The sequence below is a fragment of the Leptidea sinapis genome, chromosome 12 (genome assembly GCF_905404315.1).
Source record: "Leptidea sinapis chromosome 12, ilLepSina1.1, whole genome shotgun sequence".
In the NCBI taxonomy this organism is placed as follows: domain Eukaryota; kingdom Metazoa; phylum Arthropoda; class Insecta; order Lepidoptera; family Pieridae; genus Leptidea; species Leptidea sinapis.
In genome coordinates, this window is record NC_066276.1 from 12,435,538 (window position 1) to 12,450,500 (window position 14,963).

The 14,963-nt window shown below is 40.3% G+C and overlaps 1 protein-coding gene across 27 annotated transcripts in view; it reads left to right on the top strand.

Annotated features, from left to right (window-relative positions):
* LOC126967068 (intermembrane lipid transfer protein Vps13) overlaps nt 1–14,963 on the top strand; it is a 122,224-nt gene that overhangs the window by 99,287 nt on the left and 7,974 nt on the right. For all 27 annotated transcript variants that reach the window (XM_050811401.1, XM_050811403.1, XM_050811402.1 and 24 more), the window contains 3 exons: nt 1,235–1,384; nt 3,072–3,161; nt 3,353–3,522. In XM_050811401.1, coding sequence (XP_050667358.1) covers nt 1,235–1,384; nt 3,072–3,161; nt 3,353–3,522 — 410 coding nt within the window. The remainder of the gene's footprint in view (nt 1–1,234; nt 1,385–3,071; nt 3,162–3,352; nt 3,523–14,963) is intronic.

Consider the following 14,963-nt stretch of genomic DNA (forward strand, 5'->3'; position numbering starts at 1 on the left):
ATCAATCCAAAACTGGAGTGCTCTCGACTGGTAAAGTCTACGCTCCGACCCAGATCAAGAACCTCGAATACTTTCAACTCAAATTGCAAAACCGATTCGAATGCCTCGGTGACTGCGTATAAGAAGTATAGTTGTGCTGTTCTTCAAAAAGGACGATAAAATGCTTTTGAAGAACTATAGGGCCATATCACTCCTGAGCCATGTATATAAGCTGTTTTCTAGGGTTATCACGAATAGTCTCGTGCGCAAGCTTGACGACTTCCAGCCTCCCAAACAAGCCAGATTCTGAAAAGGCTTTAACACCATAGATCACGTATATACGCTGCGGCAGAAGATATACAGAAGAGGAGTATTACTAGCCGCTATGCTTGGTGTTCGTGGACTATGAGAAAGCCTTTGATTCGATCGAGACCTGGGCGGTATTTCAGTCGCTCCAGAGGTGCCATATTGATTACCGATATAGCGAAGCGTATGGAAACGCCACCATGTTAGTCGGTCTCCAGTACAGATTTCAAAGCCTATCAGACTGCACCGGTGAGTCAGACTGCTGTTCAACGCTGCGTTGGAGGATGTCTTTAAGCTTCTGGACTGGAATCATCAACAGCGAATACATCACTCACCTTCGATTCGCAGACGATATCGTAATCATGGCAGAGACCATGAAAGGCTTAAGCCATGTGCTCGATGGCCTCAATACAGCTTCCTAAGGAGTAGGTCTTAAAATGAATATGGACAAGACGAAGATAATGTTAAATGTCCATGTCGCACCTACTCCTATAACAATTGGGAACTGTACTCTCGAAATTCTCAACGAGTACGTCTGGTACCTCGGACAAACAACCCAGTTAGGCAGGTCCAATTTTGCGAAAGAGGTCACTCGTCGAATCCAACTCGGATGGGCAGCGTTCAGGAAGCTCCGTAAAATCTTCTCGTCCCAAATACCATAGTGTCTGAAGACGAAGGTTTTCAACCAGTGCGTGTTGCTAGTGAAGACTTACGTACGCAGACGTGGTCGTTAACTGTGAGCCTTAAGAGGAAGCTCATTGTCGCTCAGAGGGCAATGGAGAGGGCTATGCTCGGAGTTTCCCTGCGAGATTGAATCAGAAATGTGGAGATCCGTAGGAGTTACAACAACTCGAGTAGTTTTTTAATTTTGTTTTCTGAATTGTTGCTCTTTGGAAGTGAGGTATCGATATTACTACACATAAATATTACCGGGTATACGATTGTACAGGGCGCAATCCAAGGGCCGGGCGAGTTCGCGGAGGGTCTGATGCTGGGCGTGCGCTCGCTGGTGGGACACACGGTGGGCGGCGCGGCGGGCGCCGTGTCGAGGATCACGGGCGCCATGGGCCACGGACTGGCCGCGCTCTCACTGGACAAGGTAATGGTTGTGACACGGTGGGGGGCGGGCGCCACGGGCCACGGACTGGCCGCGCTCTCACTGGACAAGGTAATGATTGTGACACGGTGGGGGGTGGGCGCCATGGGCCACGGACTGGCCGCGCTCTCACTGGACTAGGTAATGATTGTGACACGGTGGGGGGCGGGCGCCATGGGCCACGGACTGGCCGCGCTCTCACTGGATACAAGGTAATGATTGTGACACGGTGGGGGGCGGGCGCCATGGGCCACGGACTGGCCGCGCTCTCACTGGACAAGATAATGATTGTGACACGGTGGGGGGCGGGCGCCATGGGCCACGGACTGGCCGCGCTCTCACTGGACACAAGGTAATGATTGTGACACGGTGGGTCCGGGTGCCATGGGCCACGGACTGGCCGCGCTCTCAATGGACAAGATAAGGGTTGTGACACGGTGGGGGGCGGGCGCCATGGGCCACGGACTGGCCGCGCTCTCACTGGACAAGGTTATGGTTGTGACACGGTGGGGGGCGGGTGCCATGGGCCACGGACTGCCCGCGCTCTCATTGGACAAGATAATGGTTGTGACACGGTGGGGGGCGGGCGCTATGGGCCACGGACTGGCCGCGCTCTCACTGGACAAGGTTATGGTTGTGACACGGTGGGGGGCGGGCGCCATGTCCATCACCGGCGCCATGGGCCGAATGGGGCAGCTCTAATTGTCGGGGACCCAGTGCTCTGCGAACGGCTGGATCACTTTGCGTTGCGTAGAGACATCGCTTCATTGTGTGTACTCTACCGCATTTATCACGGGTAGTGTTCCGAAGAACTGTTTCATATGAGTCCTGCCGCCGAATTCCACATTTGTACGACACGCCACAAGTTAGGATATTATCCCCACCATCTTGATGTGTGGCGGTCCTCCACAGTGCGATTTTCAAGGCGCTCTCTTCCACGTACTAAGAAGCTGTGGAGTGAACTTCTTTGTGCTGTGTTTCCGGGACGGTACAACATGGGTACCTTCAAAAAAAGCGCGTACACCTTCCTTAAAGGCTGGCAACGCTCCTGCGATTCCTCCGATGTTGCAAGAGAAAGTGGGCGGGCAAGAGGCTCACGGGATGGGGAGAGGTGAGGCAACCACCCATGGACATCCGCAACAGGTGTCATGAAATGCGTTGCTGGCCCTAAAGGTGGGAGTATACTCTTTTCTTGAAGTTCCCGAAGTCGTATCGGTTCGGGAAAACCGTAGGCCTCTGGATACCCCCCACTCAGCGGACTAAATACAGCGGCCAAGCCGCTATTTCACGCCGGTTTCAAGTGGGGGAGTGGTATTTCCGTTAGACGACCCAACATACGGCAACAGACGGCACTACCACTCCAAAATTATTCTATTAAAAATACGGCTGTAAAAAGACTTGCAAATTGCGATTAAAATTTAATTTTTTTGCAATGTATTTACTAATAAAGCTGTAAGAAATTGCGGTCCATGCGGGATGGAGGCCCTCGACTTCGTCTTGTGCCTACAAAGTGCTCCCTCGTAGGAATCCCCTTAGTAAACAATGTTCTATTTTTATTTTGTATGGCGCATCTGGTTTGGAACCATTTCCAATGAGACCATTCTCATTGTAGATAATTGGTTACGTTTGGTTGTCCTTGGATGCAGCTGATACCAGATGGTATTTTAAATGAATACAATTTGTTGGGCAGGATTACCAGCGAAGAAGAAGAGATAATATAAACAAGCCGCCCGCCAATCTACAGGAAGGCTTAGCGAGGAGCGGGAAAGGTCTCGTTATGGTACGTCCTTCATAATACAATACCGTTTATACCAGATTTATATTGTTGAATTAATTAGTAACTATTTTCAAAGAGCGTCTTACATGTATATTAATATATTGATCTAGCTCTATAAAGTAATTAAAAGAAAGTATATTATCTTCACAGTTAACTAAATGATTAATATTGAAACGTATGCAACGTATGAACAGGGCTTTGTAGATGGCGTGACGGGCGTGTTCACGAAACCGATAGAGGGCGCGCAGGAGCACGGGGTCGAGGGATTCTTTAGGGGGCTCGGCATGGGAGCAGTGGGGCTTGTGGCCAGACCCACCGCGGGGGTCGTCGACTTCGCTTCCGGATCCTTCGACGCGGTCAAGAGGTGACGACTTGGAATAACGTGATCGTTTGCGCAACGCTTTGCACTTTCATCTTAGTATATCATTGCGTTTGTTATTGCGATCATCAAAATATTATGTCGTTTTTAAATTTAATACGGCTTTTTTTAATTATTTTAGCTTTTATTTTTTTGTGCTTCTTTTAAATATAATTTAGTTAATACCCAAATACCAAGCACACAAATTATACACAAATCATTTAGGTGAAGGAATAAAGGTATTCCTATTACTTTAAAAATTACTCATTGGTTAAAATTCCGTTTTTTTAGAATTGCTGTTATGTTACCAATATTTTTTCATCAATTATACAAGCTGAATCTAACTTTGGTTTTACGCGTCTACTACAAAAAACATTGACTTAATGAACATTCAGTTTTAATAATATTTTTAACGCTTAACAACACACGCAAGGAAGCTAGGTCCCCCACTGCACATATTTTTGACAATATTGTAAGTGTTTTAAACGTAATGTGGTCGTGTGTCCGTGTACCGAACAAAAGAAACTATATATTCCGAGAACTTCATGTATATTTTTTCTACCAACCAAAAAACTCAATAGTACACCTGGGTCTTCCACGTAGGCCCTCACGGGCCTCAGGGTAACTGTTCGGGGCGATGGCCCCTTTCAGTGGTATAAACGCCGCCTGCAACTACAGGCGGGGCTCTGGGTGGGACCGGTTGGTCCATGGTGTCATATCCGGTGGTATCCTGCTGCAGTGCGATCGAGCCCGCGTGGTATCGCGAGCGATCTGCGGACTGCGGCAGGGTAGTAAGTCCGTGGTTAGATTGCGCCCGCCGCTCAGCGAGGTCAAGCCCACCGGTAGTGTACCGGTCAGCGCCCATCAGCCAGCGGCGAGGAAGCAGTCGTGTCCTAGGAGACTAGGTCACGTGGTAGTCCTCTTATGTCCGGCGGTCGTCGATGGTATGGCGCGATGCCACGCAAATGCTGGAATCGCGCTACATCGGCGCGCGCGATCTTAGAGGTGCTCAGGCGGCGAACGAAGTCGTCAAGGCTCTCCATGCGCAGGTCTCTGGAGATAACCTGATTCCGTACGAAGCATGGTGCTCCGGAGATGGTGCGGAGCGCCAGCGACTGCTGCGCTCGCAGTGACTTGCGCCCCGTCTCGTTTGTCAGCGCGAACCAGGCGGGGGACGCGTAGGTGAGTCGCGTGCGAACGTACGCCTTGTATACGCACAACTTCGTACGGAGAGGCAGGTGGGATGCCAGCACGGGGAGGAGAACGTTCCGTGCGGCGCGTGCCTGGGCGACCACGTTCTTCACATGGGGCCGCATCGAGAGGGTCCTGTCGATGGTCACGCCGAGGTATTTAGCTTTCGGGGACCATTTGACGGTCTCGCCCATGAGTGACACCGGGGCCGGCAATAAGCGCGCCTGCCCGATGGTAATCGCCTGAGTCTTTTTGCCACGTTGACCTTGAGTCTACCGCGATGCAAAAAGAACACACGTCGTTAGGGCGACATCTAGGTGTTTGCATAGATAACAAATGAAATATAACTTACTTGATCGTATTAATAAGCCTGTATAGATCAAGAGGTACGTATCGATATGGGAGCTAAGTCCCCCACATGTTAAATAAATAAAAATAGCCTTTATTGCAGCAACTACATTACATTTAAATATATTCCATAACTTAATTATTAAAAACTTTTCTTGCTGCGTGTCCCTCGACATAGGCCTCCTCTAAATTTTTCCAATTCGTTCTCTCTGGCTAGACGAGTCCACATGCTTCCGACCAAGTTTAGGATGTCGTCCTCCCATCTTTTGGATTGCCTGCCTCTTTTTCTTTTTCCGTTTCTGGGGTACCACTCCGTCACTTTTTTCGTCCATTTTCCAGAATTGTCTCTGATCATATGGCCTGTCCATCGCCATTTTTGCAGTTTAATAATTTTGCTTACATTTTTAAATTTTATTTTTTCTTTTATGTCCTGCAGCTTCATTCTGTCTCTCAATCTAACACCTAGAACGCTTCTTTCCATAGAATTTTGGCAAGTTTTTAGAGTTGTGAGATTTTTCTCGGTTAGGGCGCATGTTTGTGATCCATAAGTTAAACATGGTAGTATGCAAGCATTAAAAACCTTTCTTTTGTCCTTAATGAGAATATGCTTGTTCTTCATCACTTCGCTGAGCGACCAATATCTTTTCCAGGAGTTCGTGACCCTTCTATCGATTTCTTTTGTCATACAGTATTTGATTGATAATAAATGCCCCAGGTAAACGTATTCGTCTACATATTCAATTGTTTTACCATCTACTTTAATTTCTTTTCTATCAGAGTTTGTCATTATTTTAGTTTTGTTGACGTTCATTGTGAGGCCTACTTTAGAACTTTCCTCTGACAATTATTGTTGTAGCATATGCTCTAGTTTCTTTGAAGACTCAGAAAATAGTACTATATCGTCCGCAAATCGTAGATGGTTTAGTTTTTCCCCATTTATATTAAGTCCCTCACTTTCCCATTCAAGATTTCTGAATATCATTTCTAATACTGCTGAGAATAGTTTGGGAGATATAGGATCTCCCTGTCTGACTCCTCTTTCTAGTGGGAACTCGCTGCTGGCTTTATTCAATTTATATATATATTCTTTAAAATATTTATTTTTTTTCCATGAACTTTAAGAGAGTTCCAAATTGCATCATGTTCTAGCGAGTCAAAAGCTTTGTTGTAGTCGACAAAACCTAGATAATATACACAGTTGTACTCTTTAAATTTTTCTAATATTTGTTTTACCGTGTGTATATGGTCTACAGTCGAGAATTTTGTCCTGAAGCCTGCCTGCTCTTTGGGTTGGTTCTCGTCTAATACCTTAGAGATCCTTGATAGTAATATCTTGGAGAAAATTTTACATATGTTTGCCATCAAACTTATCGGCCTATAGTTTCCAATATCGTTTTTGTCACCTTTTTTATAAATTAGTACTATAGTTGATTTAGTCCAGTCTGCCGGAATGCTCTCAGTTTTCAGGATTTGATTAAATAGTTCAGTGAGGTTGGGTGCTATTAAAGGTAAGGTGGCTTTGAGCATCTCATTTGATATTTGGTCAAGTCCTGGTGCTTTGTCGTTTTTCTGTGATTTGATAGCTGAAACAGTTTCACTAAGAAGGATCTCCGGTAGAGGATCTTTTTCTGTAATAACATCATATTTATTGTCTTTTACATTTTCCGCTAAGTTTCGATAATTTCTAGAACTTTTGTATAGTTACGTTCTTATTATTTCTTCCCTATTCCTAGTTATTCTATTAGTTTTATTCTTGAGATTAATCATCCAATCCTTTTTGTTCATCAGTTTTTTTAGTGCTTTTCTTACTCCTCCAGTTTTGGTAATGTGATCTTGTATAGTTTTATTTCTTTTCTGAGTTATATCTTTGCGTATTTGAGATCTTATTTTTTTACTTAATTCTGCAATTTTAGTTTTAGTGGCCTTATCCTTTTTTGAAAGTAACTGTTTTCCTATCAATTTCTCACTTTCTTCTGATAAAGTCTTTGCTTCTGGTTTACATTTTACTGTTTCCCTTATTAGGTTAGTTATTAATGAATTATATTGTTCTTCTATATCCTCATAGTGTTTGTCTTCCTGGTTTAAAGCTATGGACAGATTATTTTGTAGTTTCTTGTAATCCTCTGATATAGGCATTGGCTTGGTGTTTCTATAATTCCTTCTCGACGTTTTGGCTGGTACTATTTGTAGTGAAGCTCTTACCATTCTATGGTCGGTATTAAAATTGTTCAAAACATGTGTATTAGAAAAACATCTCGCTTTATTTGTCATAATAAAATCAATTTCGTTCTTATAATTTCCATTAGGTGACACCCAGGTCCATTTTTTATTAGGTTTTCTTTTGTATTGACTGTTGAGAATTGTTAGTTTATTTTGTAAGGCATAACTGATAATTTAATTACCATTTTTACTGCGTATACCATAACTAGAATTGCCTATTATTTGCGCTTCGCAGGGCTTACGTTGTCCTATTTTGCCATTAAAATCACCCATAACTGTAACGTTCTTTTTCATATAATGGTTGATCGATTGTAATTTTTCGAAAAATTCTTCAACTTTCAAACGTTCTTCTTTATTTGTAGGTTCAGTGGGAGCATATACTTGTACGATTGTCCATTATTCATCTTTTACTGATGTTGGTAATTTAATGTTTAAGATTGCTATTCTTTCGGATATACCAATTATTTCTTCTACTTTTGATGACAGATATTTTTTTAATAGAAAACAAACTCCGTAAAGGCCTGGTGTTTCTCCGTTATGATTTAGAAGGTAGTTGTCATTTATTTATTTATTTATTTATTTATTTATTTATTTAAAACATCACAAAATCCACAGAACTTAAATTAGGTTATAATAATACTATTTTGTAGGACTTACATCTAATAACGGATTTACAATATTTATAAAAAGACATGTTATTTGTGCGTGTGGGGTTTGGTGAGAGTGCGCGTGTGTGTGTGTGCATGTGTGTGTGTGTGTGTGTGTATGTTTGCGAATTACTCTAAATTTAACCTTCCTTTAGATTTTTACTAACACTCCTTTTAAAGCAGCCTTTACTGTTATTAAAAAGTTCAGTACTGTTGAATTGCTTATTATAGTTGCATAGAGTGCGACAGATTACCGAATTTTCATAATAAATAGTATGACTCAGCGGGACTTGGAATAGAGGCGTGTGTCTAGTGCGAGCTGACGGCACTCGTAATTGTATGAATAGTTCAGTTAGCTCTGTACTGTCGATCCTACCATGAACTATGTTATGAAGGAAAGAGAGATCCAGAACCTTGCGCCTGTCCTCAAGTGTCATCATATTGTGAAACCTGCAAGATTCGGGGTAGTCGACATAATTGTGTCGTGCGCGATAGTTGATATGTTTTAAAAATTTTGCTTGTATGTTTTAAATTTCTTGGACATGTGTTATGTATCGTGGGTTCCATATATTGCTGCAATATTCAAGAATACTTCTTACGTAAGCATAATATAGTATTTTAATACATTTTATGTCTGAGAAAGGTTTACTGACGCGCAGAATAAATCCCAAATTTTTGTATGACCTGGTGACTATTTCTGATAGGTGTTCATTGAATGTCATTTTAATGTCCATTAAAACTCCTAGGTCATGGATTAGGTTAGTTTGCTGAATGATCGTGCTATCTATATTATAATTGAAGTTGATGGTGTTTTTCTTTCTGGTGAAAGTAATAAACTTGCATTTGCTTACATTAATTTTTATTTTATTAGTCTTATAGTAATTGTTCAAATTATTTAGGTCAGTTTGGAATTTAAGACAGTCAGTTGGATTATTAATACGTAAATAGATTTTTGTGTCGTCTGCGTACATAAGAAATTTTGCGTATTGAAAGCATTTTCCTACATCATACAAGTATGCGGCATATAGCAAAGGTGAGAGCGCCGAGCCTTGTGGTACGCCGGAAAGGTTGTCTGTGTAATCTGAACGATGCCCACCTACTACTACTGCCTGGCAATGATTGCGCAGGTAAGATTCGGTCCATCTCAAGAGATCACCGCAAATACCTAGCTCCTGTAACTTTCGTAGCAGGATGGTGTGGTCTAGTCGGTCGAAGGCTTTCTCAAAGTCCGTGTAGATCACGTCTACCTGCGAGCCACCATCCATACCCTTCAATATGTCGTTAGTGAAGATGGCTAGGTTAGTGTTAGTGGATCGACCTTTTATAAATCCATGTTGTTGTGCAGGTATAATGCAATACAACGTTCGATAAAAATATTGATGAGCTATTTTTTCCATCAGTTTACTAAGTGTATTAAGTATTGAGATCGGGCGATAGTTCTCAATGGATGTCTTCGTGCCCTTTTTGTGAATAGGTACTATATGGGTCGTTTTCCAAATTTTCGGGAAGTAACCCTCACGAAAACATCGGTTGAACAGACATGAAATAGGCTGCGCAATACACTTCGCACACTTGGCGTAAAATAACGCTGGTATTCCATCACTACCTGCTCCTTTAGTAGTATCAATGTTTTTGAGTAGTTTCATTATAAAATTTTCATTCGTATGAATAGTGTGTAGTGGATTGTGAGCAACAATATTTCCAGGCACTGATTGATCATTAGATGAATTATTAAAATTTCTAGAGAAAAAATTGTTAAATGCGGAGCATATTTCCTTTTCCGAGTAAAGTTCATCATTTCCATCGAACATCAGCTTAGGGTAGTTACTGTTATTTTTTCTTCTGGATTTAACGTAAGACCAGATACTTTTGGGGCATGTCTTTATATTATTTTCTGATGTTATAAATGATTTATAGTCGCTACGTTGCAGCGATTTAACTTTGGCTCTTAAATAGGAAAACGTTTCATATTCTAGTTTATTGTTATATTTTTTCCAATAAAAATGTGCTTTAGCTTTTTCTTTAATGAGTTTTATTAATTCACGACTATACCAAACGGGATATTTATTCGTAGCAGAGAGAGTTACGTGGGGTACAAATTGTTGTATGGCATTGTTGACTACTGTGTAGAAGTTGTTAACGGCATCCTCTACACTACAGGTAATAAGCAGTGATGGCCAGTCAGTTGATGATAGAAATTCGTTAATTGCATTGTAGTTACCTTTTTTAAATAATATAATTTTGCGTACTGCATTTTTCGTAGAGGGAATTAATATGTCTACAGCATTTATCACTAAACAGGAATGATACTTGTCTTCTTTTAATAAGGGACTATCTGATCTTATCTGATCAAGACTAGGTCATATTCTTCAATACACTCTCCCATTCTTCGCACTTCGCTTAAACCTATTATGTCCCATTTAATATCGTCGAGTGCTTTTTCAAATTCAAGTAACCTTTCTGGTGAGCTAATGAATCGTACATTTAATGTTGATATGTATATATTACGTTTGTCTTTTTAGAAGGGTAGTTAACTGTGAAGTTACAATTAGAATTTAGAGGGTGTTGGTCAATTTCCTCCACGATGACCAATCGGCTTGGAGGAACCCACATGTTACGTAAGTATTATTTTTTTTCCATTTTATAATTTATTTGTAGGTTTGTCAGGCAACATGAGTAAAAATTTTAATGATCAGTAATTAATATATATTTATATTATTTAAAATTTATTAAACAAGATATTTTAAATGACATGGAATTCGAGGAAGACGAATATGAGGGCACTGGTTCGTGTTACCGGATTTGAGTGACGCCGAGTATGAAGTTAGCAAATACGACACGGGAAGTGAAGATGAAGTGGAAAATGAACTGGCAGATATAGAAAACCAAGGAACAAGATGGAAGTACAAGTACTGACCTATTGTATGGATGAAATAAGTATGAATGTTTGAAGATACCTCCATCACCGTCACGGTTTTCAGCGCATAAAATCATTGTGCATCTGCCTCGTCTAAGAGCCAGTTTCTAGCCCACAATGAAATGTCTCCATTAGCTGCATGGTCTTGTCTTTATTCTGAAGATATAAAGGACTTTATTTTGTATCATACCAATGAAAAGATTACAGAGTACGCAATGAATTCAGCTGACTCAAAATATACTTACCATGTCAGTAGGGATGAAATGAAAAATATGCATTTCTTGCTTTGATGTTTCTGTGAAAAACGAATGTCACATTCATTCTATACATATTACCAATAGTGTTAAATATCTGGAAGATTAGTAGCTTTAATTATTATTTTATAGGTAAACATTTAGACTGAATTTACTTAATTTGAAATTTTATTACAAGATGATATCTAAAGACGCTCCAAATAAGTTATAAATCAAAAATAAATAAGTTTTGTCCATCGAAGGCCTTTAATTTACTTCCAAACAAAAATCATGACTTATAATAAAACATGTACAGATTACATGAGGCCCACTAAAAGATTTGCACTTCTAGATAAGCGGAACTATTTGAATTTCGAATGTTATATGTTTACGTTTAACGTTACAACCTTCTTAGTAATAAAAAAAAACAATGGGCGGGAAATCATTGTATATATTGTTTTTTATCACACATCAAAGTTTTACGTACGCAACGAAAATGGAATTAAGTCGGCGAAGGATTGCTGAATTTGAGAGAGGTCGGGTTTTTTTACATGTCGAATTTTGTGAAGGGCGGCCTTCAACTGCTGTCAACGAAAATAATGTGGCTACTGTTAAGCGGCTAATTGGAGAAAACCCGCGATTACCCATAGGTAATCGCGGGTTTTCAACAACATGCCTTTGCCTTATGAGGCAATTTGAGGACTATTGTTGATTGATATGAGCCGAATTCAGAAAATTTTACACGAAGAATTAAAAGTTCGGAAACTTTGTTGTCGTTGGATCCCTCATGAACTGACAGCAGAGCAGAAGCGGGCTCGGGTGGAATGGTGCTCACAGATGCTAATGAAGTACGACCACGAACATTCTAATGCTGTTTATGACATTGCCACAGGAGACGATACGTGGATTTATTGCTTTAAACCCGAAAAAAACTTGTGAAAATTGTGTTTGAAAATGAGAACAGGCCAACAAAAGTGAGGCAGGCGAGAAACGTTCGTAAAAAAATGATCGTATTTATTCTCTCAGCTACGGGTCCCATCTGCACAATTCCACTTGAAGATCAAAAGAGTGTTAATGCCGAGTAGTATTATATCATTTGTTTACCCAGGGTGTTAAAAAAAGTTTGCGATAGACGACCAAAAAGCCGCGTTCTCCTACATCATGACAACGCTTTTTCCCACACGGCCAACAAAACTAAGTCATTTTTAGCTTCCGAAAAAGTACAACTCGTCACCCATCCTGCACATAGCCCCGACCTAGCACCCTACGATTACTGTATTTTCCCCAACATCAAAGATTTGATGAGAGGTTTCAATTTTATCAATTCCGGAGAGGCAGTGATAGCGTTCAATCAGCACGTAGAAAACCTGCCTTCAAATCTAAACATAATAAAAAACATAATATTTTGATTATAACATGTTGTTTCTTTAAGCTATGCAAAACTTTTAGTGAGACCTACGTATAACTATAGGGCCTCATTTTGGGGGGACGTTGCTCCCCCACGTGTGTTAAGGGTTAAATAGCCAAGATACTTTGATATCGTACAAATATTACTTTGGTTAGGTGACGTAGCTAACGAGAACGGCCGAAAATGCAAGGTATTGTAGATCATAGAGTCTAGTTTATAGAAACTACGCATGGCCGCGTATATCACTCACTGACATAACGTTCTGATTTTTGCTACTCATCCAAACACTGCCATCCCTTATTTTTTTTAATTATAAATGATCAATTACTAAAGAGAATTAAAATGGAATCAACAACGGCAAAGGAACAATTGCCTCCTTGCTGCCATGTTTCCATAATATGATTCTTACACTTAGAGCACATTTTTTTTAATTTTTAACAACGTTTAATATGTTCTTGACCATGGTCCTTTAAGTTAAGTTAATGTGAATTCATGCGATATGAGCTTAGAGTCACGCGTTAACCAAATAAAATATGTGCAGACGATCACGCAGTACTAGTATTGTTCTAGAACTATCTGTATTGATATCACTGATGACGCTTTAAAGTCATATCGTATGAAGATTGCTAACACGCTTTACTGGCTTGTTAGATTTATGTGCGCATTAAATGTTTTATGAGGTAGATGTTGACTCAGTATTTGGCTGTCATATGTTTTATATTTTGTGCTTTATGTATTATGTTATAATGTTTGATTTGATTGTGAGTTATCCCTTAGTTACTAACGTTTAATTATTCAGTTTATATTTGCAATTGTATTTGTTTGATTTTCTTGAGATGTAGTTTCACATATAATACAAGTTAATCAACGCGCCAATCAGGCAAGGCGTGCGTAATATGTTCACAATACAAACAGTTCTGGTGCTGAATAGTCTTTAGTCAGATAATGATCTCAACATATCGTAGGGTGAAAGCTGATTATCATACTTGCTATGCCGATGACAACGCTCAAGATGCTCAAAATGGAAGTGGAACTGATTTGATTTTTGGTGAACGCTAGGGACAGACGCGTATTTCCTTTTAGGTTCCGTGACGCTTCTCCACATACAAAGAAGGATAGTGAACAAAACATTTGCTTTGCCTTTTACTGGCCTTGTATGTCTCGTAACAAACACCTGGTATCACAAAAGCTTTAATTTGGACAGCATGATGCAGTATAAGTTAGCCGAAGCAAGGCTACGATGGTACGGCCGTGGCATGAGAAGGCCAATAGATCACATGATCAGGAAAGTGCTTGATCACAAGTCAGGACCCGAATAGCACAGGACTCCCCGGCTTACATGGATGTCTGTAGGTAGGAAAGAAAGTTAAGAAAGAGAGGAAGCTTTATTTCGCAGTTTATAATCGATTTATAAGTGGACCCGACACAAAATTATAATGATCCCCTATTATAATGTGACATATGTACCCAGTGTCGTAGCATTCAGAAATAGCCGGCTGTAGATATATGAATGTATGACCGTACCCTTAACCTAAAAAGGCTTTGTACCCAATTATCGGATCCAAGTTGCTTTGGTATTAATTATTGATGATAAGTTGTAAGTGGATCGCAGGCGAGGTCATTTTTCGTCTGCGTATTCAGATAATGTTGTAAGATAGTAATTGGATACGGGCCTGAGCCAATAATTGAATTGTTACAAATATAATATTATGAAGGATATTGTAAGGTTTGGCCGTGCCGGTTTGGCGTTATTTCTTATTCGTATTGAAATCTAGTTAAAGCTTAACTGTATCGGTGTTATTACAAAAAATAATTTAAATATGGCTTAGACACGTGTTTTGTTGAACAGTGACCTAACTATAACGTCATAAATGGAGTTTATCTTTTTCTATTAGAAAACATTGTTGAGCTTGTGTTTAACTAAAACGTCGTTAAACACAACATAAACAGAAAGTGTACAGGAAAAATTAAAGGAACGCAAGGCAATTTTTGTCAGCTGTCATTTGTTATCATACAGTCTAAATCTTCCATATGGATATTATGTTCTATCCGTTAGACACACCTTAGCCAAGCTGCGACTCATGTTTAAATATAAGCAATGTCTAAAGATTGTTGAACGCTAAACAAGAGAAAGACATAGATTTGTAATAGAACATTTTTGTAATAACACAGTATGTGTTTCATCGGATTACTAAGATTTTGTGTTTAATAGGATTCTAATCAAGACAATTAAAATATATAATAAAATATAAAAATTTTACATAACATGAAAATTATAAATTTTTAATGACAGCTTTTTCATTTTACGAAATGTCAATGAACGGGATCCCAAAAAGCTCCTCTAGTGGATGCGACATAAAACAATCCATACAAGACTAGAGATCGATATATTACCACACACCTGGGTCTTCCGCAATATAAACGCCGCCTGCACTTCAGGCGGGGCTCTGGGTGGGACTGGTCGCGAGCTATCTGCGGCAGGG